Genomic DNA, 24,727 nt, shown 5'->3' with positions numbered 1-24,727 from the left:
TGTTATATTTGTGAGCATATTATCATAATTCATATTATATTGGTGAACATACCTGTTTATGTACATAGTAGCAGCAGGAGCCATCAATACCATGGGTTCATTATCCGGTAGTTTTCCCACCAATAATGCACTCTGCAGATTCTCTACTGCGCTGAGTAAATGGTGAGATACTGTACTCTACAGAAATGGAGGACATAATGAACTTGCTCATTATTGGCATCTAAGGCATCAAAGTAAATCTGTCAGCTGCAATTCATGTTCCAAACTGCTGACATTGTTATAGAATACATTGGTATAGTAATATACAGTAAGAGGCACGTCTATGATTGTGCACTTATTTTGCGCAGCACTAATTTAAATGTAGAGGGCCCGCGCTCGTCCGCTGCCTCTCCTCTTCGCTCAAAGAACTAACATGATAGTCCTCGGAGCGGAGAGCAGCAGCAGCGGACAAGCGCGCGCCCTCTCCATTCACTTACATCAGCACACTGAGCACGGCGGGATTCCGCAGCAGAAATCTCCGCCGCGGAATTCCGACCATCTTGCTCACTGAGTTTACACAGTTAGTCTTGGCTCTTGCTACTCTGGTACTACAGTCTAAGGTGACACTTGTGATAGGTGTACACTTGTTTTTTTTGGCAGAGTCCTGTTATTTGTCAAACAGCCCAGCGCAATGTCCATGTCAAACCTCGGTACCAGTGCCACTGACTGGACCAGGAATTGCATTCACACATCCGTGTACAGCCAATGATATACAGTCCATGTGCTGGCCATGTAACACAGGCCGAACACTCATCTATAACTGGGCTCCCTGTGTCCTAATTCATTATGATGCAGGGAGCTCCAGAATAGCCAAAACACTACAATAAAGTGATATGGCTGCATTCAGAGGTGTGAATTCAAGTGAGCTTGTCTTAAAGCTAACATTGTATCCTTTTAGTCTTTTATTTATTAAAGGGGTTATCCAGCCTTAATTTTTTTTGTAGATTTTCTTATGTGGCTGCCCTGTTGGTAAACATAATAAACATTTAATGCTTACCTCTCCACGCTGCCCTGGTTTCCCACTATGGTGTCTCTGGTGTCCCCTGCTGACTGTAGCTCTGATACTTCAGAGGGGAAGAGCCCGATCAGCCAATCACTGACTGAGACTGGACAGCAACGCGGCCAGTGATTGGTTGAGCAAGCTGTTACTCCTGAGTTGAGTTTGTCTCGGAAGTAGTGGAGCTGCAGCTAGCGGCCGCATCCAGAGAGGTTGCATGTTTATTTTGTTTACCAACAGTGCAATAATAAATTTTAACCCCTAGACGACCCTGGACGTACAGTTACGCCATGGAAGTCTGTCACTTACATGGCCTTGTAGATAGAAAACTGAAAGTGCTAGAGCTCTTAGAATGGGAGGAGGGAAAAACAAAAACACTAAGATCAAAATTTGTGCGGTTTACTGGGTCATTTTGGGCATGGTCCTCGAAGGGTTAAAATTTTAAAAGCTGGATTTCCCCTTTAAGGTTAGGGTTAGGAAATGCAAACAGTTTAATTTGAGTTATTGTTGGGGGGGGGGGGGTAATCAAAAAGCTATTATGTCACTAAATTACTTTACAAAGAGAGTTTTCCCAGAAAATGTTGCAGTATTTTCTGTTTTGTTTTAACAATTTGTCAGAAAAATATTTTATGGGGACACCAAACAATTACACCCCATGATAGAAGTTGTGCCTGTCCCTTTCATCGTAACTTTTTGACATATATGAATTATACAGCTTGGAATATATTTGTGGAAAATATAATGGTGGAGGTTAAAGTAAACTAGTAGAAAGATAAAAGTACAGAAGTTTCTTACAAAAAACATATCTGGTCTCTCATTGTCCTAAAAGAATGTTCACACGTACAGATTTTTGGTTGCAATTAGTGAAAACAAAGCCAGGAAAGTATTTGAAAAAAAGGAGAATTCTCCATCTTTCCTTTATGACCTGTTCTTTTTTTATAGTTTGTTTCTGGCTTTGGCTTCAATATTTGCAATGCAAAATCTGTCCGTGTAAACACACCCTTAGGCTATGTTCACACAACATAAGTTCCGTGGGAATCATGTCCGTTGTAACAACGGACGTGATTCTCATGGAACTTACGTAGTGCTGCCTTCTAAGGGAATCCAAGACATAGTATACCAGTGTTTCTCAACCTTTTCAGGACAAGTACCCCCATGCGACGAGATGCTCCAGCCGAGAACCCCCAACTATGCCATCCATTAATAACATTGCCCAGGGTAGATTTACATGTATGTTTCACAGCAAAATCCACTGCGATACTCTGTACTGTTATGGCCTATGGCTCTGCATTCTCACAGAGGATTTTCTATCTGCTGTGAGAATGTAGCCGCTGCCTATTTACCTAATTAGCTGCCGTCCCTTAACAGATCATACTTACCTCCCTGTACTCCCACCTGCTTCTTTGACTCCCAGCTCACTGACAGCCCGCTCATCCAATCAGTGGCTACGGTGGGACTGTGCACTGATTGGCTGAGCAGGCTGTCAGTAAACCGGGTGCCAGAGAAGCAGGTGGGATATATCCCACAGAGATGGATATGTCCCCCTGGAGCCAGATACCTCCCCCCATGTAGTCAAGAGGCCTTCTTCTATGTAGCCAGATATTTCCCCCATGTAGTCAGATACCTCCGCCATGTGGTCAAGAGGCCTTCTTCTATGTAGCCAGATATCTCCCCTATGTAGCCAGATACCCCTTATATGTAGCAAGATATCTCCCCATGTAGCCGGATACCTCCTCATGTAGTCAGATACCTCCCCCCATGTAGCCAGATATCTCCCCTATGTAGCCAGATACCCCTTATACGTAGCCAGATACCTCCCACCATGTAGTCAGATACCTCCCCCATGTAGCCAAATACTTCCTCCCATGTAGTCAGATACCTCCCCATGTAGCCAGATACCTCCCCCATGTAGTCACATACCTCTCCCCATGTAGTCAGATACCTCCCCCATGTAGTCAGATACCTCCCCCATGTAGTCAGATACCTCTCTCCCATGTAGCAGATACCTCTCCCCCATGTAGCCAGATACCTCTCCCCCATGTAGTCAGATATCTCCCCCATGTAGTCAGATATCTCCCCATGTAGTCAGACACCTCCCCCATGTAGTCAGATATCTCCCCATGTAGTCAGACACCTCCCCCATGTAGCCAGATACCTCCCCCATGTGGTCAGATATCTCCCCATGTAGTCAGATACCTCCCCCTATGTAGTCAGATACCTCCCCCATCTAGCCAGATACCTACCCCCTTGCAGCCAGACATCTCCCCATGTAGTTAAGATACCTCCTTCTATAGCCAGATACCTCCCCATGTAGCCATATATCACTTTTCATTTTCCTCTCCATCTGGCCCAGACCACCATGATGATTTCTTGCAGCTACAATTTACCTCTTGCCAGAGAACCTGCCAAACATCTTAGGCGTCACAGTTTTCCTTTAACTTCCCTCCCTTTTTCCTACCTATAGGCTCCCATACAGTAATAATTTCGCTGTTTGGTGTAATGCGCTGTAAAGTGAGTAGGTGTGTGGGTTGTCCCCGTATTTAGGATCCCTCATTTAAAAATAATATTTCCTTCTATGACCCCCCCATATAGTAATAATGCCTCCTGCCCTGTCCCCATAGTAATGCCCACCATTCTACTCCCTCCCCCTCCTGCCCCAACAAACAAACAAACAAAAAATTCATACTCACGTTATCCGCCCATGGAGGGGATCTTCCTCTATTCTCCAGCCTCTGAGCCACAAGGAGATTAAGGGGAGAGTAAGGTCTGAGGGGGAAAAGAAGGAAAGAGGAGGATAGAGGAGGTGAAGAGGGAGAGGAAGAGAGAGAAGGTGAAGGGGGAGAGGAAGAGAGAGGAGGTGAAGAAGGGAGAGGAAGAGAGAGGAGGTGAAGGGGGGAGAGGAAGACAGGGGAGAGAGGAGGTGATGGGGGAGAGGAAGACAGGGAAGAGAGTAGGTGAAGAAGGGAGAGGAAGAGAGAGGAGGTGAAGGGGGGAGAGGAAGACAGGGGAGAGAGGAGGACAGAGGAGGAGAGTGGAGATGGGGGTGAGAGAAGGTGATGAGTGATGAGGGGTGAGAGGAGATGGTGGGGGTAGGGAGGATGTGGAGGGGGTACAGAGGAGATGATGGGGGTAGGGAGGAGATGATGGTGGTAGAGAGGAGGAGTCAACTATTAGCACACACCTGTTAGCATCATGTGATGTTTTTCTCCTCCCTTTTGGGGGGCGTATCCCTTGTAACATACTAGTCATATCCTCTTATAAAAGCTTGTAATATTCAGTATAAATTTGCCATGATGAAGGCACCAGTGTCCTGAAACGCGTCGGCGTGTTTTCTATTGTTATGTTTGGATTTTAAGAGGATTTCTAAAAGACTTTACATTTTACTTGGAGCTGTGGACTTCCACTTTTTACGTAGAGAGGTGATGATGGGGGTAGAGAGGAGGTGGAGGGGGGAGAGAGGTGATGATGGGCGTAGAGAGGTGATGATGGGGGTAGAGAGGAGGTGTGGGGGGGGGGGGAGAGGTGATGATGGTGGTACAGAGGTGATGATGGGGGTAGAGAGGAGGTGGAGGGGGAGAGAGAGGAGGTGGAGGGGGGAAAGAGGTGATGATGGGCGTAGAGAGGTGATGATGGGGGTAGAGAGGAGGTGGAGGGGGGAGAGAGGTGATGATGGGCGTAGAGAGGTGATGATGGGGGTAGAGAGGAGGTGGAGGAGGAAGAGAGGTGATGATGGGGGTACAGAGGTGATGATGGGGGTAGAGAGGAGGTGGAGGGGGAGAGAGAGGAGGTGGAGGGGGGAGAGAGGTGATGATGGGCGTAGAGAGGTGATGATGGGGGTAGAGAGGAGGTGGAGGGGGGAGAGAGGTGATGATGGGGGTACAGAGGAGGGGGGAGAGAGGTGATGGGGGTACAGAGGTGATGATGGGCGTAGAGAGGTGATGATGGGGGTAAAGAGGAGGTGGAGGGGGGAGAGAGCTGATGATGGGGGTACAGAGGTGATGATGGGCGTAGAGAGGTGATGATGGGGGTAGAGAGGAGGTGGAGGGGGGAGAGAGCTAATGATGGGGGTACAGAGGTGATGATGGGGGTAGAAAGGAGGTGGAGGGGGGAGAGAGCTGATGATGGGGGTACAGAGGTGATGATGGGCGTAGAGAGGTGATGATGGGGGTAGAGAGGAGGTGGAGGGGGGAGAGAGGTGATGATGGGGGTAGAGAGGAGGTGGAGGGGGGAGAGAGGTGATGATGGGGGTAGAGAGGAGGTGGACGGGGGAGAGAGCTGATGATGGCGGTAGAGAGGAGTTGGAGGGGGGAGAAAGCTGATGATGGGGGTACAGAAGTGATGATGGGCGTAGAGAGGTGATGATGGGGGTAGAGAGGAGGTGGAGGGGGGAGAGAGCTAATTATGGGGGTACAGAGGTGATGATGGGGGTAGAGAGGAGGTGGAGGGGGGAGAAAGCTGATGATGGGGGTACAGAGGTGATGATGGGCGTAGAGAGGTGATGATGGGGGTAGAGAGGAGGTGGAGGGGGGAGAGAGGTGATGATGGGGGTAGAGAGGAGGTGGAGGGGGGAGAGAGGTGATGATGGGGGTAGAGAGGAGGTGGAGGGGGGAGAGAGGTGATAATGGGGGTAGAAAGGAGGTGGAGGGGGGAGAGAGGTGATGATGGGGATGATGATGGGGTCACCTCAGGCAGCCTGTTCGGGATTCGTCCCCAGGCTGCCGCATATCCTCCTGGAGCCCCCGGCTGGACGCTGCAACCCGATCCGGGAGCCGCGGGGAAGAGCGTCAGGCTGCCTGGGGACGAATCCCGAACAGGCTGCCTGAGGTGACCCGGCGGAGAGGAGATGCGGCGGCAGGCTGTTGTCCACGCAGGCGGCCGGACCAGCAGGGCCTCAGAGACAGTGAGTTGAGAGGCTGCTGGTTTGTGACCTCGGACTTCATCCTTCCCCCAGCAGCCTCACCATGTCCTGTACCCCACAGAAAGCTGGTAAGGTTGCTGCTGGGGGAAGGATGTGAGACAAGCGGCGGGGATAGGTGCCGGGACACTGCTGGGTGATAGCAGTGTCCCGGCACCCAAAATATTCCCCCCCCCCCCCCCACCTCCCGGCGTACCCCCTCAGCCTGCGGCGCGTACCCCCTGGGGTACGCGTACCGCAAGTTGAGAAACACTGTAGTATACCCTCCGGCCGGGATCCCTAACACCGCCATAGAAAACTGACATGTCAGTTTTCTGTGGCTGCTATTCATTGAATAGTGGCCGCAGAAAACCCTGTCAGTGCACATTATGGAGCGAGCAGCTAGGTAGGAAATATCATTCAGCCGGTACTTGAGCCGGGTCACGGAACGGCCGGTCTCTTACAGAATGTGAACATAGCCTTAAGCTCTTTGGAAATTGAGAGTAGTAATCTGATTAGTTGTTATGGCCAACTGCTGTACTTTTCCTTTGTACTAATGGCAGACATACCATGCTGCTTCCCGCAGTTCCATTCTTCGCACTGGCCTCCAGCACGTTACTCATGGCATTAAAAAGATAGTTTGCTGTTGTTTCCTTTGTCGCATCTTGTTCATTGCTTATGGTCAGCAAGGACTGGCTGACATCCCTTAGCACGCTGATGGCTTCCACCTTGAAGAAATGTACACAAAACATCTGACTGTGCAGCCATAGTGGTTTATTGACAGAACTGATTTCCTCACTATTGTTACCATGTAATATGCTAGAAAACTGAACTTCTGATGCATTTTGTTTAAAATGTCCCATCATTAAGAGAAAAGGCAAGTCAAACATTTTTTTTTAATGACAGAGACACACATGTGTTTGATACATGAGGCCCAAAGACTTGAATTAATTGACTTATACGTAGAATATGTCTCACCTGAGCTGATGAAGACAGCTCCTCACTTCTCATTGTAATATCTTTCAGCACCTCAGACATCTCAAGAGCTGTGCGTAGTGTTGTCACATTAACAGCAGAGAGCGCTGTGATCATCACTTCACGTAACTAGGGTGGAAATAAAATATAGTTGTAGGCATGATTGAATAATAGCCATACTTCTACTTCTCAGTAAATTGTGCTGCATTTCTCATTGTTAATATTGAAATAAACTATGCACACTAGCCATTAAAGGCAATGACTGATATACCAGGATATTAGCTATCCTAGCTAAAATATCCTGGAGTAAAAGGGTATTATATCGGGCACTCAAAAATATTCAACGAAGTGTGTGGACGTGAGCAATCCAATGAAGGGTGAATGACTACACCACCATGGGCATAATGTTATAGAGCAGAAGTAGCTGAACAGATTGATATATATCTTTATGGGAAAAGATTCAGTATAACTTGTCATTTATTGATTTAAATCTCTGATGTTTCCATGCCAAGGATTGATTTTACATGGACCGATTATCGATAACAAGCATTCCTAGAAATGCTAATTCACCTGATAATCAGCCTGTGTAAAAGAGACAGAGATCAGCAAAAGAGTGAGTAAACTGAAAAATGTTTGGGCTGAAAATTTTAGTTATTGGCTACACATGTCCTTGTCTAAATAGAAAATGTGCGGCTCATAATGTATTTAAATGGTAGCATGAACAATACAGTGATCATTTGTGCGGCCCGACCACATAATTAATTATGCCTTGTAAAGGCACTGCATGCAAGTGCCAGTCTCACTGAAAAGTGCTTCTTTGCATCTTTACATGGCCACATATGGGTCCATGCAAAAGGACCGCAAGAATTTGCAGGTTTCCCGCAGACCTGCTACAGTTCATTTGCAAAAAATCCACAGCATGTGACCATACCCTTAATGGCAATGGCAATCTTAATGATAGAATATAGTTATAATAGAATATAATGATAGAATATAATATAGCTGTTTTTACTGGATAAGCTACAACAATTATCATAATACCTTTTTTTGGTTCACAATAAGGAAGGGTGGCCTAAGAAATTAGATTTGCACCATGTTGTGTCTGTTGTGTCACTTTGTGTTAATAACTTATTGGCTATGATAACCCACAGTACTGAGCACACAGATATATTATGTTGTTTTAAAGCCAGGCAAACCTCTTTTTTATTTTCGGCCTGCATTGATACATTATGGTTGTCCTTAGGGGGCTCTTGGTTGAGGACAGAAGACACAGATTTGTACAGCTGAATGAGCGAGCTGCCGTCACTCCCCTCCAGTAAAAGGTTGGCTGACCTTTCCGAAAGAAATGATGCCAGGCTGTCAGTTCTTGTCTCATCATATCTGACCTGGAAAAAGAAGGGCATCTCATCAAGTGCTTTTATTACTTAAACAAAAAAAAGGTAACCAAGCATGAAGCTCTTTTTATGCTATTGGTAAATGTTTTTACTGGGGGCCCAAAGCCCCTACCTCAGGAATGCCATTAGTGTTTGTGATTAAATAGGGAATATTGATGTATACAATCCTCATGGTGTTCAGGACTTCAGTGGTGTTCAGTGCTAGAATCATTTAATAGAAACCTTCATGATTTACTTCCAATAGTTAAAAAAAATTGTTTTGGTCATGTGAAGATAACACAGGGACTTAATTATGTCCCTGTTCCAGGCATTGTAGGGGTCCCAGTGGTCAGACCCCTACCAGTCAGCTTGTTATCCCCTATTCTATGAATAGAAGATGACAAGATGATATGGGAATACCCCTTCTTTTTAGACGGCCTGATTTGCGGTCATCTTCGGAAACAAACAAGCTCCACAGCAAAACCAATCAAGCAGCCGGCCAGCGCAAACAATCCCTTAATCATTGGTGTGACCATATAAATACATTATCCAAAAAATGTAGAGGAGACAGCACATCCAAAGGAAATCTTCACTTTAATCACACCAGTGCACTGGTGTGATTAAAGTGAAGATTTCCTTTGGATGTGCTGTCTCCTCTACATTTTTTGGATATCCTATTACGGACCTAGGTCCAGTCCGGTAAGACAAGCACTCTGCCTCTGACATTGCATTACTGGTGCTGCTTAAATATCTGTTTGGGACATATAAATACATTGCTACTGCCCGGTATACAATGATTTATAGCCTTGCTTATGGCCCTATTCCACGGAACGATTATCGTTCATTTTCGGACGATATCGACCGCTACGGACGATAATCGTTCCGTGGAATAGAGTGCAACGATCAGCCGACATCGTTCATGTCGGCTGATCGTTGCAGTCGCTTGTTTTTCAACATGTTGAAAAACAAGCGACTGATATAGCAGCGATCTGCTGCCGTCGCTCCGCTGAATAGGAGCATCGGCAGCAGACGCTGCTATATCCTATATCAGCGATCCTCCGAGCAGCCCCCCCGCAGCTCCCCGCCGCCCCTCCCGCACTCACCCGCTCGCTGCAGCCGCGTTGAATAGCGGCGGCAGCGAGCGGCGAACGAGGAGCAAACAAGCGCTAATAGCGCTCGTTTGCTCCTCTAAACGACCGGTGGAATAGGGCCATAAGGGTCTATTTACACAGAAAGATTATCTGACAGATTATCTGCCAAAGATTTGAAGCCAAAACCAGGAATGGATTTGAAAAGAGGAGAAATCTCAGGTTTTCCTTAACCTCTTAAGGACGGAGCCCAAAATGGCCTTAAGGACCGGAGCAAAAAATTGAGAAAAATAGCATTTTTCTAACTTTGAAATGTTGTGCTTGTAAGGACAATGGATATGACACATAAATTAGATATGAAATAGCATTAGCAACATGCCTACTTTATGTTGGCAGCATTTATTAAACTTGCCTTTAATTGTTTAAGACAATAGAAAGTTTAGCAGCATTTTTCCAAATTTTCACAAGAATTTCTAAATCGGATTTTTCAAGGGACCAGTTCAGGTTTGAAGTGGATTTGAGGGGGCTGTATTTTATGAAGCCCCACAAAGCACCCCATTTCAGAAACTGCACCCCCCAAACTGTTCAAAAACCCTTTTAACCCTTTAGGTGAGTCACAGAAATAAAAGCTAAGTGTGTTAGAAAATTGAAAATTTTAATTTTCTTTGCAGAAATTATATTGTGATCCAATATCTTTCTTAATAGAAAACCTATTTCCAGAGAAATGCATCCCAATTTTTATCGCCCCATGTCTGCAGTTTATAGAAATATATAATATGTGGCCATATTGCGCTATTTGACGCATCCACAAGCCTCAGATGTAAAGGAGCGCCTAGTGAATTTTGAAGCCTCCTTACAATTGCCCAATTTTCAAAGTACCACTTCTGGTTGGCAGAGGCTCTGGGGTGCCAAAACCTAACAAACACCCCTAAAGGGACACCATTTAGGAAACTACACCCCTCGAGGAATGTAACAAGGGGTATAGTGAGCATATGGACTCCACTGGTGACAGACACAATGTGCCGTGAAATTGAAAAAAAATTTTTTTTAACACTTAAACTTGGTCTAGCCTTAAATATTTCAGATTGACAAGGGGTTAAAAGGAGGAAAAAAACCATAAAACTTGTAGAGCAATATCCCCCGATTACAGGAATACCCCACATGGGGACACAAAGTGCAAAGCCGACACACGGAAAGCCTCCAAAGGGAAGGAGCGCAGTTTGGATTTTGGGAGCTGGATTTGGCCAGAATGGAGGACTAAGGCCATGTTGGGTTTGCAGAGCCCCCGTGCTGCCAAAACATTGTAAACCCCCCACAAGTGACCCCATTATGGAAACTACACCCCTCAAAGAATGTAACAAGAAGTATAGTGAGCATATGGACCGCACTTGTGACAGACACAAATGTGGAACAATGTGCCATGAAAATGAAAAATTAAATTTTTTACACTAAAACGTTGGTGTAACTTTGAATTTTTCATGTTCACAAGGGGTTAAAAGAAAAAATAAACAACTAATAATGTAGAGCAATTTCCCCCGATTACAGGAATACCCCACATGTGGACACAAAATGCAAAGCCGGCGCACGGAAAGCCTTCAAAGGGAAGGAGCGCAATTTGGATTTTGGAAGCTGGGATATAGTGTCAGTGCATCCCTATGAGAATACATACACGCAGCGGGATTGACATCCCACTGCGTGTATGTAAGTTAACACCCCCCTTCCCCGGCGGCCGGAGCATACATCACCTCCTCCCCGCTCTGGCTTGCTTCGGGGATGCTGGCGTCTGCCACTGCCACTGCCAAGAACCCCCGAAGCAAGCCGGAGCGGGGAGGAGGTGATGTATGCTCCGGCCGCCGGGGGGTTAACTTACATACATGCAGCGGGATGTCTACCCGCTGTGTGTATGTCTTCTCATAGGGATGCACTCCGCTGCGGATCGTGTGTGTGTGTGAAGGCACCCTTAGAGGGGTGTGTAAGTGTTATGCTTTTACACGTGAAATTGTTAGTGTGTGTGTTTTATGTACTGTTACATTTTATTTGTGTGAGTTATTAACTCTTTTTTTTTTTTCATTTGGGGTACACCGGGGGAAAAGGAAAAGAAAATTAAACTAAAAACAAAAAAAAACTGAAGAGGGCAGAGGCAGTGGAGAGGGTGGCAGGACAGGCGGTGGCAGCAGGGAGGGTGGGTGTCAGTCAGGAAAGGGTGGGTGGCAGTCAGGAGAGGGCGGCAATCAGAAGAGGGTGGGTGGCAGCAGGGATGGTGGGTGGCAGTCAGGAGAGGGTGGGTGGCAGTTAGGAGAGGGTGGGTGGCAGCATGGACAGTGGGTGGCAGCAGGGAGGGTGGCAATCAGGAAAGGGCGGGTGGCAGCAGGGACGGTGGGTGGCAGTCAGGAAAGGGTGGGTGGCAGTCAGGAGAGGGTGGCAATCAGAAGAGAGTGGGTGGCAGCAGGGATGGTGGGTGGCAGTCAGGAGAGGGTGGTTGGCAGTCAGGAGAGGGTGGGTGGCAGCATGGACAGTGGGTGGCAATCAGGAAAGGGTGGGTGGCAGCAGGGACGGTGGGTGGGTGACAGCAGGGAGGGAGGGTGCGTGGCAATCAGGAAAGGGTGGGTGTCAGCAGGGACGGAGGGTGGGTGGCAGCAGGGAGGGTGGGCAACAGCAGGGACCGTGGGTGGAAGTCAGGAGAGGGTGGGTGGCGGCAAGGAGAGGGTGGGTGGCAGCAGGAGGGAGGGTAGCCGGGAGGAAGAGTGTAGGGAGGGTGGCAGCAGGGTGGTTGGCAGCAGGGAGGAAGGGTGGGTGGTTGGCAGCCGGGAAGGTGGCAGCAGGGAGGGTGACAGCAAGGAGGGAGGGTGTCAGCAGGGAAGGTGGGTGGTAGCAGGGACGGAGGGTGGGTGGCAATCAGGAGAGGGTGGGTGGCAGCAGGGACGGAGGGTGGGTGGCAATCAGGAGAGGGTGGGTGGTAGCAGGGACCGTGGGTGGCAGCAAGGAGAGGATGGGTGGCAGCAAGGAGACGGTGGGTGGCATCAGGGAGGGAGGGTGGGTGGACGGCAGCAGGGAGGGAAGGGTGTCAGCAGGGAGGGTGTCAACAGGGAGGGAGGATGTCAGCAGTGAGGATGGGTGTGAGGGTGTCAGCAGGGAGGGTGGGTGTGAGGGTGTCAGCAGGGAGAGTGAGTGGGAGGGTGTCAGCAGGGAGGGTGGGTGGGAGGGTGTCAGCAGGGAGGGGGGGTGGGAGGACATCAGCAGGGAGGGTGGGTGGTAGGGTGTCAGCAGGGAGGGTGTCAGCCGGGTTGTCAGCAGGGAGGGTGGGTGATAGGGTGTCAGCAGGGAGGGTGGGTGGGGGGGGGTGTCAGCGGCGGGAGGAGGCGCCTGGAACACACCAGGTACGCACCGGGCGCTGGGCAAGCAGAGAAGGAGATGATGGGAGTAGTAGTAAAGATCGGCCGTGATTGGCTGGCTGGTGGTTACCGGCCAATCACAGGCGATCTGGGGGCCGGATCCACGGGCAGGTGATGCCCGGGCACTGCTGTGATTGGTGCTGTCTCGGACAGCACCAATTACAGCTTAGTGCCGGGGTCCGGTCCCGGAAACCGGGGAAATTGCTGTGATTGGCCGATGAGAAGTCATCGGCCAATCACAGCGATTGTCGTCACGAGGGGCAGGGAAACTGCCCCCTACTTGACAAAGAAAGATGGCTGCTGTAAAAATCAGCAGCCATCTTTACCAGAGCGCTGCGCGGCGCATGTTTAAAGGGCCCGCGTACCGGTACGTCATGGGTCCCCAAGAGGTTAATGACCTGATTTCTGTTTATAGTCTGTTTCTGGCTTTGGCTTTAAATCTTAGCAGGTAATCTGTCAGATAATTTTTCTGTGTAAATGGACCCTTAAAAGATGCGATCAGCCGATGAAGAGGTGCTTTCTCCTGCTCAGCTAATCGCTGTCACTTTTACATGGGCTGATTATCAGCCGAATTGGTTTCAGCTCATTGTTGATAATCAGCCCATGTAAAAGCTTCTTTTACTCTTGCCAACAAGCTCCTGATAACAAGGACCATTTAGTGAGCTTTAAAATGATTGCTGAATCGTGTATGTGTCCCTTAAGGTCAGCATTGTCAGTAATGATGATTTTAATGGCTGCACAAAAGATGTGACTAGACAATGAACAAGTGTTATTTCATGCATCAGCTGATCTATTCCCCTTGTACATGGCTGATTATCAGGGGTGAGGAATTAGGAACACTCATTCAGGGCCTTTACATTCCTTTCCCTGGACTTTTACCACTGTTCTAATTCAGTTCTAGCTTGCTTCCTACACCATGTTTATTGAAGATGCCCACAAAGCCTGGGTTTACACTGTGTATTCCAGTACAACATTAGTAGCCATCAGTATCCCATCAAAAAAGAGATGCTGACGCATACCGTGGGGTACTGCAGCAGGCCCCATTTATTCCAATGGCACATGGCCGGGTGAATTCACTAAGAGGCATGCACCACTTAGTGAATTTGGCTGGGGAAAGGGCACGGGGCCTGAATTTAAGACCAGCATATGAGTACACCAGTCTTGATAAATCTCCCCCCCCCCCTTGGCAGTAACTAAATGCTTGTCAAAAAATGAAATGAGTATTTTACCTTTACTTTCAACATGGTACTGACTGAATGACCAAAGTTATTTGTGACAGTAACAGTTATGTTTAATAGGAAGCTGTGTTCTTCTTCTCCAAGAGGTAAATACACGGAAGGAAGTTCTTGGTTTGGTCCACAGTAGAGCTGAGATTCTAAAACATAAATAAACTGTGTAAGGCCATGACCACATGATGTCTTTTATTGGTCGTTCAACAGCGATTTATTTTTCTTTGGCCGCTGTTTGCGTGCGAAATGACGGCCGTAAAAGAAAATGCCTTTCAAAAGGTCAAAAAAAGTTGTTGTGGGTCGTGGCCTACAAAACTTATAGACGTGGAAACCATGTATACTGTGCACCTAAATTCTTGCTTTTTCTGTGGATCATATACTGTATATTGTTTATACACTGTATACTGTACACCTAAACACTTGCATTTTTATGTGGATTTATATGAGGTTTTACAAGAAACAAGAAAAGAGAGAAGTTTAAGTTATATGATAAATTTGTGATAAATTTATATAAAATGGTATGGCAGCATTTGCAACCAAAATACTTTTCTGGCTCCAGGGCATCTCAGTTAAAAAATAAAGCATTTTTAATTGTGATTACAGATATCCTTGTGTGTGTACAGATCTCCTTGTGTGTATCACTCTTATGACGACCTATGCATCCTCACAGACACAAAAAACACACAACCCTTGTGTTGTCTGATCTTAGGGTCCACGGGACGATTATCGTTTGCATAATCGTTAATGATAAACGATCCAAACGACCGCTATTGCGAAAGACCTGAAATCGTTCACCCATTTACATGGAACGTTAATTGTTACTTATGATAGTTCTTGCGGTCGTCTTGTCGTTGCTATTGCGGTCGTCACTGCTGCGAACGACCGAACGACATCTTATTCAATGTGAACGAGCAACAATAAAAATAAGTCCAGGTCTTATTAAACGATCAACGATTACTTGTTCGGTCGTTAATCATTAACTGATATTCAAACGAACGATTATCGTTTAGATTGGAAAGATTCAACGATAATCTGAACCCTTACAGCCAGCTTCCCTTTCAACTGTCCCCTACTTCTTGCTATCCAGACAAAAAGAAAATCAGACTATGCAAAGTTGTTTGTAGTCTTTAAACATGGACGTAACTTATTCCGCAAAAAGAAATTACTTTGGAATATTGTTATTCATGACTAAAGTTCAAAACACCTATTTATTAAGAACCTGTTCTTATAAGTTATGTAATATTATGAATATGTATCTAGCTTTGCCCAATGACCTACCTAAAAAACAAACAAACCTCCAAACAGAGAATCCCATGTCAGTCCCTTCTAAAGCCCCTCTAGTGTATTGAGGAGTTTGGATGACACCTTATGTCTCCTTTAGCAGAGGACCACTGGAAACAGCAGCTACTGCATTGGTGGACTCTGCAGAACCATGGAATAACATAATTTCTTTAATGCACCTCTATGTATATGTCAATTTCATTGTTTTGGTCACTATATGCAGCTCAGTCTAGTTACTGTACATGACACTTACTTGGCTTAGGATAAAAACAGTATGTGAGAGAGATGCGTTGATCTTGAATGCAGGAGTCAGTAAGAGAACATGGAGAAAGGCAGGAGATCTGGAAACTGGTCATTACAGTCCCCTCAGTGGGATAGATGGTACAGCTCGGCACCTCTGGAGGTGGCAGGGTACTAACAACTAATATGTCCTCTCCATATTCATGTAAAGTCTTAGCTAAAATAAACCAGATGAATACAGATATTTCAGTACATAAATAATAAAAGGGACATTATTGAAGAACTAAAATGATTCCCCCGCCTCCCCGAAAAGGTTTAGCTAGGCAAAGAGGGAGACATATATACAGTTTAAGGTGTTCTTGCTGCAAATTTCTTTTTAACCAATGCCTATAGTTACTTGTTCTTGGCGATACAGAGAAGGCACATTTGCTTAGAGAAAGTATTCTAGCAGTTCTGAGCCTTCAAAACTGCTAACGGAATGCAGTATGATGCATAACCAAGAAAAATGTTTAGGCTATTTTCACACAGTAAAAATAAAGCAGTTGTTTAAACAGTTGGAAAAAACAGCAGTGTTTTGCAAAATCATTAAATAATAAGCATGTTACTCACTCACCGATAAGCCTAATCCTAACAGCACCTTCAGTCTGGTCTTGTAGTAATGTGCTATTCAGTACAAGAGTGGACAAGTCACTTTGTAATAAGGTAAGAAAACTTGGTTTAAAATCACGAAGGTGGCAAACAGCCGGAAGACCTACAGGCTGAAAAGAAGTGAGAAGTCAAGAAATTATATAAAAAATGTTAATAACATTAAAGTAGTTATCACACTAAGACAACCCCTTTTCATATGCCCTATAGGCAACCTGAACTGTCTTTACATTGCACCTGACACTGATAGATGACCTAACATGATATTAAATCTGGGTATGCAGTGCCATAGCTACCATTAAGGCAGACCAAGCCCCTGCTACAGGACCTATGCACTAAGGGGGCCCTCTGACAGACAGAGCAAGAAGCCATCAACAGTGACATCTTGTGGCGAAACTTTAACACTACTACATCACCACTTACACACAAAAAGTACAGGCTTTTGCGAAGGATGTGCCTAATAGCAACACCCATGGTGGGACCCTTGATGGGTCCCTGCTATTACTTTGTGCCTACTAAGGTTACATTTCTGGTCTGACTCAAACTTTTTGCTTTACCGTTTTAGGCTTTAAAGGGGAAATCCAGAGAATTTTTTTCCCCCCAAGTCATGTCATGTCTGTGATTTGGTGCACATCAATAAATTATCAATTCTGATCTTTTTCTTTATTGTAGATTCTAGCTGTGAGATCATTTTTGCACAGGATTCTTACAGATGGAGGATATTCTATTGGATCGGCTTAGGGGAGTTTAACCAACCCATTTAACTAACTTTAAAATACACCTGAAAATCTGTCACAATATTTGCAACTAAAATCAGTAAGAAAACAGGTTTTTGTTTTGTTTATTGCACCTCTCAATAGAGAGCGGTGTAAGAATTACCTTAGTGCTTTACTTTATATTAAGTATCCTGTGTACTATGAGACACTAACCTTCTGTACTAAGCTCATATCAATATACCAGTCGTATGTAACACCATGACAGTTTTCACAGGTAGCACTGAATACCACCACCTCCGAAATGTTAACATTTTTGCAGTTAGTTTCACATCTGAAACAGATTAACAAATCATTTAACGAAGTTAAAGGCAGATATTCCAAGAATATACTATGCAATATGTATCAGTCAGTCTCCCTCCCACAGAAGAAAAGAATTAAAGGGAAACTTACCTTCTTGTGCCGAAACAAGCTGCTGTCAGTCATGTATAGTTGGTTAAGCAAAAAACATAATAGTATGTTAAATTTCGCTGATCTTGCTTGAAAAACTTCTGTGAAGTGTCAAAGAGGTGGTGCTGAGTCACTCAAGTGCCTTTTCACTCCCTCCCCCATCCCTGGCTTTCCTTTATTTATTGTTCCAGCACTGAGCCCTATCTTGAAATCTTACCAATGTGCCATGAATACAAATAGCATGTGTCAATGAGTCACTGCATATGTGCAAGATTTTGAGACAGGGCTTAGTGGGTCAGGAAGAGGAGGGGGAGTAAGAAGGTGCTTATGTGGCTCAGTTCCACCTCTTTGACAGTCCACATGGGGGAAAAAATTACGATTTTAAAACACTGATGTGCAGGGGCGTAGCTAGGATTCATGGGGCCCTATAGCAAAAAAATGTACATAACGGGTTAAGCAGAAGGACACAGGATGCTTCTTATCTTCCCTGTGTATTCCCAGGCCCCCCTCCTGCCCTGCCCTGCCTCTATGGTAGCTAGCCATCGCTGATGTGTTTAGTGCTCTAACAACTATGCATGTCTGTCAGCAGCTCGTTTCAGCACTGGAAGGTGACAGATTCCCTTTAATATCATATCCATGTACAGAAGGATAACTATATCCACACAGTACAGCTGTTCCGTCATATTACTTTCATGGAGCATAAATCAAGTCTATAATATCTATTTTAAGAATGTTATGAAACATAATAAAGTATTTCCTAATAACAAAGGAGTATACAAAATATATAGCCATACAAAGCCATGCGAAAACTATAGGAGGCCACTTTGAGTTTGTTATTAAAAAAGCAGTTAAAACTATTACAAAAAATTATATATTTACACATTTCCTGTGTATATATACAGTATATATATATATATATATATATATAGTATATGCTGTATATGTGTATGTATATTATGTGTGTGTATATATATATATATATATATATATATATATATATATATATATATATACACACTACCGTTCAAAAGTTTGGGGTCACATTGAAATATCCTTATTTTTGAAGGAAAAGCACTGTACTTTTCAATAAAGATAACTTTAAACTAGTCCTAACTTTAAAGAAATACACTCTATACATTGCTAATGTGGTAAATGACTATTCTAGCTGCAAATGTCTGGTTTTTGGTGCAATATCTACATAGGTGTATAGAGGCCCATTTCCAGCAACTATCACTCCAGTGTTCTAATGGTACAATGTGTTTGCTCATTGGCTCAGAAGGCTAATTGATGATTAGAAAACCCTTGTGCAATCATGTTCACACATCTGAAAACAGTCTAGCTCGTTACAGAAGCTACAAAACTGACCTTCCTTTGAGCAGATTGAGTTTCTGGGGCATCACATTTGTGGGGTCAATTAAACGCTCAAAATGGCCAGAAAAAGACAACTTTCATCTGAAACTCGACAGTCTATTCTTGTTCTTAGAAATGAAGGCTATTCCATGCGAGAAATTGCTAAGAAATTGAAGATTTCCTACAACGGTGTGTACTACTTTCTTCAGAGGACAGCACAAACAGGCTCTAACCAGAGTAGAAAAAGAAGTGAGAGGCCGCGTTGCAAAACTAAGCAAGAAGATAAGCACATTAGAGTCTCTAGTTTGAGAAACAGACGCCTCACAGGTCCCCAACTGGCATCTTCATTAAATAGTACCTGTAAAACACCAGTGTCAACATCTACAGTGAAGAGGCGGCTGCGGGATTTTGGGCTTCAGGGCAGAGTGGCAAAGAAAAAGCCATATCTGAGACTGGCCAATAAAAGATTAAGATGGGCAAAAGAACACAGACATTGGACAGAGGAAGACTGGAAAAAAGTGTTGTGGATGGATGAATCCAAGTTTGAGGTGTTTGGATCACAAAGAAGAACGTTTGTGAGACGCAGAACAAATGAAAAGATGCTGGAAGAATGCCTGACGCCATCTGTTAAGCATGGTGCAGGTAATGTGATGGTCTGGGGTTGCTTTGGTGCTGGTAAGGTGGGAGATTTGTACAGGGTAAAAGGGATTCTGAATAAGGAAGGCTATCACTCAATTTTACAACGCCATGCCATACCCAGTGGACAGCGCTTTATTGGAGCCAATTTCATCCTACAACAGGACAATGACCCTAAACACACCTCCAAATTGTGCAAGAACTATTTGCAGCAGAAGCGGGCATCTGGTATACTATCGGTAATGGAGTGGCCAGCGCAGTCACCAGATCTGAACCCCATTGAGCTGTTGTGGGAGCAGCTTGACCGTATGGTACGCCAGAAGTGCCCATCCAACCAATACAACTTGTGGGAGCTGCTTCTAGAAGTGTGGGGTGCAATTTCTCCAGCTTACCTCAACAGATTAATAGCTAGAATGCCAAAGGTGTGCAATGCTGTAATTGCTGCAAAAGGAGGATTCTTTGATGAAAGCAAAGTTTGATGTAAAAACAATGTTATTTCAAATACAAATCATTATTTCTAACCTTGTCAATGTCTTGACTCTATTTTCTATTCATTTCACAACGTATGGTGGTGAATAAGTGTGATTTTTTAATGGAAAACAAAATTGTTTGGGTGACCCCAAACTTTTGAACGGTAGTGTATATATATATATATATATATATATATATATATAATATATCTATATATTTATACACGCACACATACAAACACAGTGGTACCTTGGTTTAAGAGTAACTTGAATTGAGGGCGTCTTGCAAGAAGAGCTTACAGTTTTTCAAAATTGTAACTTGGTTTAATTGCTTTGGTTTAAGAGCTCACTGGGCCCACATCTGCTTTGATCATTCCTTTATGGGCCCTGCAGTCTCTGTCAGTCCTTGTGTTTCCCATCCTCTCCATCCCTGCTATAATGTTCCTGCACTTACACTCAGCCATTAAAACTGCTGCTATAATGGTCCTGCACTCACACTCAGCTATACACACGGCTGCTATAATGTGCCTGAACTTATACTCATCCATTCACACTGCTGTATGTAAAAGTTTCTGTCTCTGTCCTCCTGCACAGCTCTGTGATTCTCACTTCCTGATTGGTCTATGCTGAACACACACCCCTTCCCCATTGTGGTCATGTGACCACACAGACCTCTGACAGCAGCCCTGCTTCTCTATTCTTGCCTGATGTACTACACTACTGCATTATAGGGATCTTCTGCTTCTTCCTGTATCTACAAACTGCGTCTGTTCTTATGCACATACAGTTAGGGCCAGAAATATTTGGACAGTGACACAAGTTTTGTTATTTTAGCTGTTTACAAAAACATGTTCAGAAATACAATTATATATATAATATGGGCTGAAAGTGCACACTCCCAGCTGCAATATGAGAGTTTCCACATCCAAATCGGAGAAAGGGTTTAGGAATCATAGCTCTGTAATGCATAGCCTCCTCTTTTTCAAGGGACCAAAAGTAATTGGACAATGGACTCTAAGGGCTGCAATTAACTCTGAAGGTGTCTCCCTCGTTAACCTGTAATCAATGAAGTAGTTAAAAGGTCTGGGGTTGATTCCAGGTGTGTGGTTTTGCATTTGGAAGCTGTTGCTGTGACCAGACAACATGCGGCCAAAGGAACTCTCAATTGAGGTGAAGCAGAACATCCTGAGGCTGAAAAATAAGAAAAAAATCCATCAGAGAGATAGCAGACATGAGAGATAGCAGACATGCTTGGAGTAGCAAAATCAACAGTCGGGTACATTCTGAGAAAAAAGGAATTGACTGGTGAGCTTGGGAACTCAAAAAGGCCTGGGCGTCCACAGAAGACAACAGTGGTGGATGATCGCCGCATACTTTCTTTGGTGAAGAAGAACCCGTTCACAACATCAACTGAAGTCCAGAACACTCTCAGGGAAGTAGGTGTATCTGTCTCTAAGTCAACAGTAAAGAGAAGACTCCATGAAAGTAAATACAAAGGGTTCACATCTAGATGCAAACCATTCATCAATTCCAAAAATAGACAGGCCAGAGTTACATTTGCCGAAAAACACCATGAGAAGCCAGCTCAGTTCTGGAAAAGTATTCTATGGACAGATGAGACAAAGATCAACCAGTACCAGAATGATGGGCAGAAAAAAGTTTGGAGAAGAAAGGGAATGGCACATGATCCAAGGCCCACCACATCCTCCGTAAAACATGGTGGAGGCAACGTGATGGCATGGGCATGCATGGCTTTCAATGGCACTGGGTCACTTGTGTTTATTGATGACATAACAGCAGACAAGATTAGCCGGATGAATTCTGAAGTGTACCGGGATATACTTTCAGCCCAGATTCAGCCAAATGCTGCAAAGTTGATCGGACGGCGCTTCATAGTACAGATGGACAATGACCCCAAGCATACAGCCAAAGCTACCCAGGAGTTCATGAGTGCAAAAAAGTGGAACATTCTGCAATGGCCAAGTCAATCACCAGATCTTAACCCAATTGAGCATGCATTTCACTTGCTCAAATCCAGACTTAAGACGGAAAGACCCACAAACAAGCAAGACCTGAAGGCTGTGGCTGTAAAGGCCTGGCAAAGCATTAAGAAGGAGGAAACCCAGCATTTGGTGATGTCCATGGGTTCCAGACTTAAGGCAGTGATTGCCTCCAAAGGATTCGCAACAAAATATTGAAAAAAAATATATTTTGTTTGGGTTATGTTTATTTGTCCAATTACTTTTGAGCTCCTAAAATGTGGAGTGTTTGTAAAGAAATGTGCACAATTCCTACATTTTCTATCAGATATTTTTGTTCAACCCTTCAAATTAAACGTTACAATCTGCACTTGAATTCTGTTGTAGAGGTTTCATTTCAAATCCAATGCGGTGGCATGCCGAGCCAAACTCGCCAAAATTGTGTCACTGTCCAAATATTTCTGGCCCTAACTGTAGTATACATTATACTCTACATAAACATTGCTATACTCTACAGTAACTTATAATATGACATATTCAGCTGTTTCTAAATGTTTGTATCATTTGTGTTACATGTTATTCAGAATAACAAATCATTATTTTTGGAATGTGGAACTAATTGTCTGCATTTCAATGATTTCTTATGGTTTAAGAGTGATTTGGACTACAAGCACGTTCCTGGACCAAATTATGCTCATAATCCAAGGCACCGCTGTATATTTGTTAATTATTTTTTCTCCTTACAAATGGATAGGCCCCAGATAATGGAAGTGCGTGTCCATTAATGGCCTAGTTCTCCCAGAATACATAAATGTGTATCTGGAGCACACTTTTAATCTTGATTAATCTTGCGGTTTAGTTGTCTTCAATTTTCTTTATTTAATAAAGTATTCGGTGCATCACAGTGACTGCTAGAGTTTTCAACATGTTGCATTCCGTCGGAGTTGGAGTTCCTCCCATCTGTTTTGGGGGCAGAACCCCCTTAGTCACATGTGAGTAAGCTATAAGAGAATCTTGCTTACCTACAAACAGCCAGATGCTCGAATCCCAAGCTAGATGAGCACAATTTTTGGCTCGTTTCGATATTTTCCAGATTATACATTTTCGATCAGTGGATAAAATACACATCACACATCATACTGGTATAATACAGCAAACATGCGTCCTATTCATTTATTACTAAAGGCAACAGATAGAGATCACTAGTTCTGTGTAATTCCGTCATACCTGATTTTTGGTTGGAGTTGACTCTTGGAGGTAACATAGAAGCATTGCTCATCTTCCATGGTGTCCTCTTCGTTATAAGTTACCATAGCCCGGATTGTAAATGCAGCGTTGGGAGGGGGGAGACAGGTGGCAGGGACCACAGTCGTAAATGAGTTAATGTTAATGAGATTTTGTTTCACACATTCAAACCACCCTGACCAGCAGGTGCCTACATTAAGAAAGAATAAAAGTATGTTCAAGGCCATAGTAACTGATAGGTTTACTGCAATACATAGAAATCTGTAACGCACCACATGTCCATGTGATATTAGCAGTACTATTGCCAGGCCACTGCAGAGTAATGTTGGAGAAGGGGCTGACATGTCTGCGAGGTGCTATATGCATCTGTATTTTCTCCTTAATGACATCCTATATAATATAAAAAAATTTTTTTTTATAATTGTCTAGTGATACACTCTGTACACTTATGTTACAGAGTAAAGCTATTAAGCGGCAATCCTTATTTCTATAAACACTATATCTAAAATAAATTTGATTAATACTCACATCTCCCTTTTTACTTAGTTTTGCATGTTTTTCTTCTTTCTCTATTTAAAAAGAAAATGCATTACAAAGGAAACTTTATAAGGCCACTTTGGCACATAAAATAAATGCTTAAAAGAAATTGCACAAACTCAAACAATCTTAGAAAAAATACATGCATTTCCTTATTAATCACACATAGAAATAATTAAAACATCATAAAATTCATGGGATAGATTACCCAGAAGTACAAAACTGGAGGAGGAGATGGATATGGGTACTGTGGTTTGTCACATGAAAATCACTATCATGGACATAAATATAACATAGTAAGGTGTCTGCATAAGGCAAAAAAACACCGCACACCGATCACCTCATGTATGGCATCAGTATATAGGAAATTTTACTACCAAGCTGTAGGGCCAATAGAGGTTGGCATAAAATATAAGCCAAGCAGTATAACTGATTCCACAGCAAGAAAATAACAGCCAGGCCTGAAAGGACGTCTCCCAGAAAAAAAAACGAAGAAAAAGCCAACATAAAAAACAGTATGGTGAACGCACACTGATGTCTTACCCCCCTTCCAGCACTAACTGCCCCACGTACATTTCGCTCACTTCATTAGGAGCTCCTAAGGCTTGACCTCTGCACAGGTCACAGAGCAAGCCTGGAGTACCTTTCTATAGCAGTAAATAGAGTCACCATCAGTCTTTAGTGTCTATGTCAACGGTGCTAGCTGCAAAAGATATCTCTAAATGCTGATGCAAAATGTCAGCTTCCACAATATTAAACTAAAAAGTAAATGGGGGGAAAAAAACGACAAAAACAGATAGCCAATAAATTCCCTTTAAGCATTTTATATTACTAAATTAAAAGGGGTTGTCCAGCAAAAACAATTTTTTTTCAAATCAACTGGTGTCAGAAAGTTATATAGATTTGTAATTTACTTCTATTAAAAATCTCAAGTCATTCCATACTTATTAGCTGCTGTATGTCATGCAGGAAGTGTTTTATTTACATTCAGACACAGTGCTCTCTGCTGACATCTCTGGCCGAGACAGGAACTGTCCAGAGCAGGAGAGGCTTTCTATGGGAATCCTCATTGAAAACCTCTCCTACTCAGGACAGTTTTTCACTGTTTTTAACTGTAAAAGCAAGTAAACGTTAATTAAAAAAAAACCACAAGTTTCCCCAAAAAACATTGCATGCACATAGTGGTCTTTAACT

The 24,727-nt window shown here is 44.1% G+C and overlaps 1 protein-coding gene across 1 annotated transcript in view; it reads right to left on the bottom strand.

Annotated features, from left to right (window-relative positions):
• Positions 1-24,727, bottom strand: part of LOC138788269 (polycystin-1-like protein 2) — a 64,415-nt gene that overhangs the window by 38,191 nt on the left and 1,497 nt on the right. The window contains exons 3-13 of the mRNA XM_069965990.1: positions 23,525-23,565; positions 23,269-23,386; positions 22,979-23,186; positions 17,083-17,200; positions 16,122-16,266; positions 15,522-15,725; positions 13,988-14,133; positions 8,102-8,290; positions 6,909-7,034; positions 6,500-6,658; positions 53-177 (exon numbers count right to left, since the gene is read on the bottom strand). Of these exons, the coding sequence (XP_069822091.1) occupies positions 53-177; positions 6,500-6,658; positions 6,909-7,034; positions 8,102-8,290; positions 13,988-14,133; positions 15,522-15,725; positions 16,122-16,266; positions 17,083-17,200; positions 22,979-23,186; positions 23,269-23,386; positions 23,525-23,565 (1,579 nt within the window). The remainder of the gene's footprint in view (positions 1-52; positions 178-6,499; positions 6,659-6,908; positions 7,035-8,101; positions 8,291-13,987; positions 14,134-15,521; positions 15,726-16,121; positions 16,267-17,082; positions 17,201-22,978; positions 23,187-23,268; positions 23,387-23,524; positions 23,566-24,727) is intronic.

This window comes from Dendropsophus ebraccatus, chromosome 4 (genome assembly GCF_027789765.1).
Source record: "Dendropsophus ebraccatus isolate aDenEbr1 chromosome 4, aDenEbr1.pat, whole genome shotgun sequence".
NCBI lineage: Eukaryota > Metazoa > Chordata > Amphibia > Anura > Hylidae > Dendropsophus > Dendropsophus ebraccatus.
Note: the sequence above shows the minus strand (reverse complement) of the source record. Positions and strands in the feature narration are given on the sequence as shown.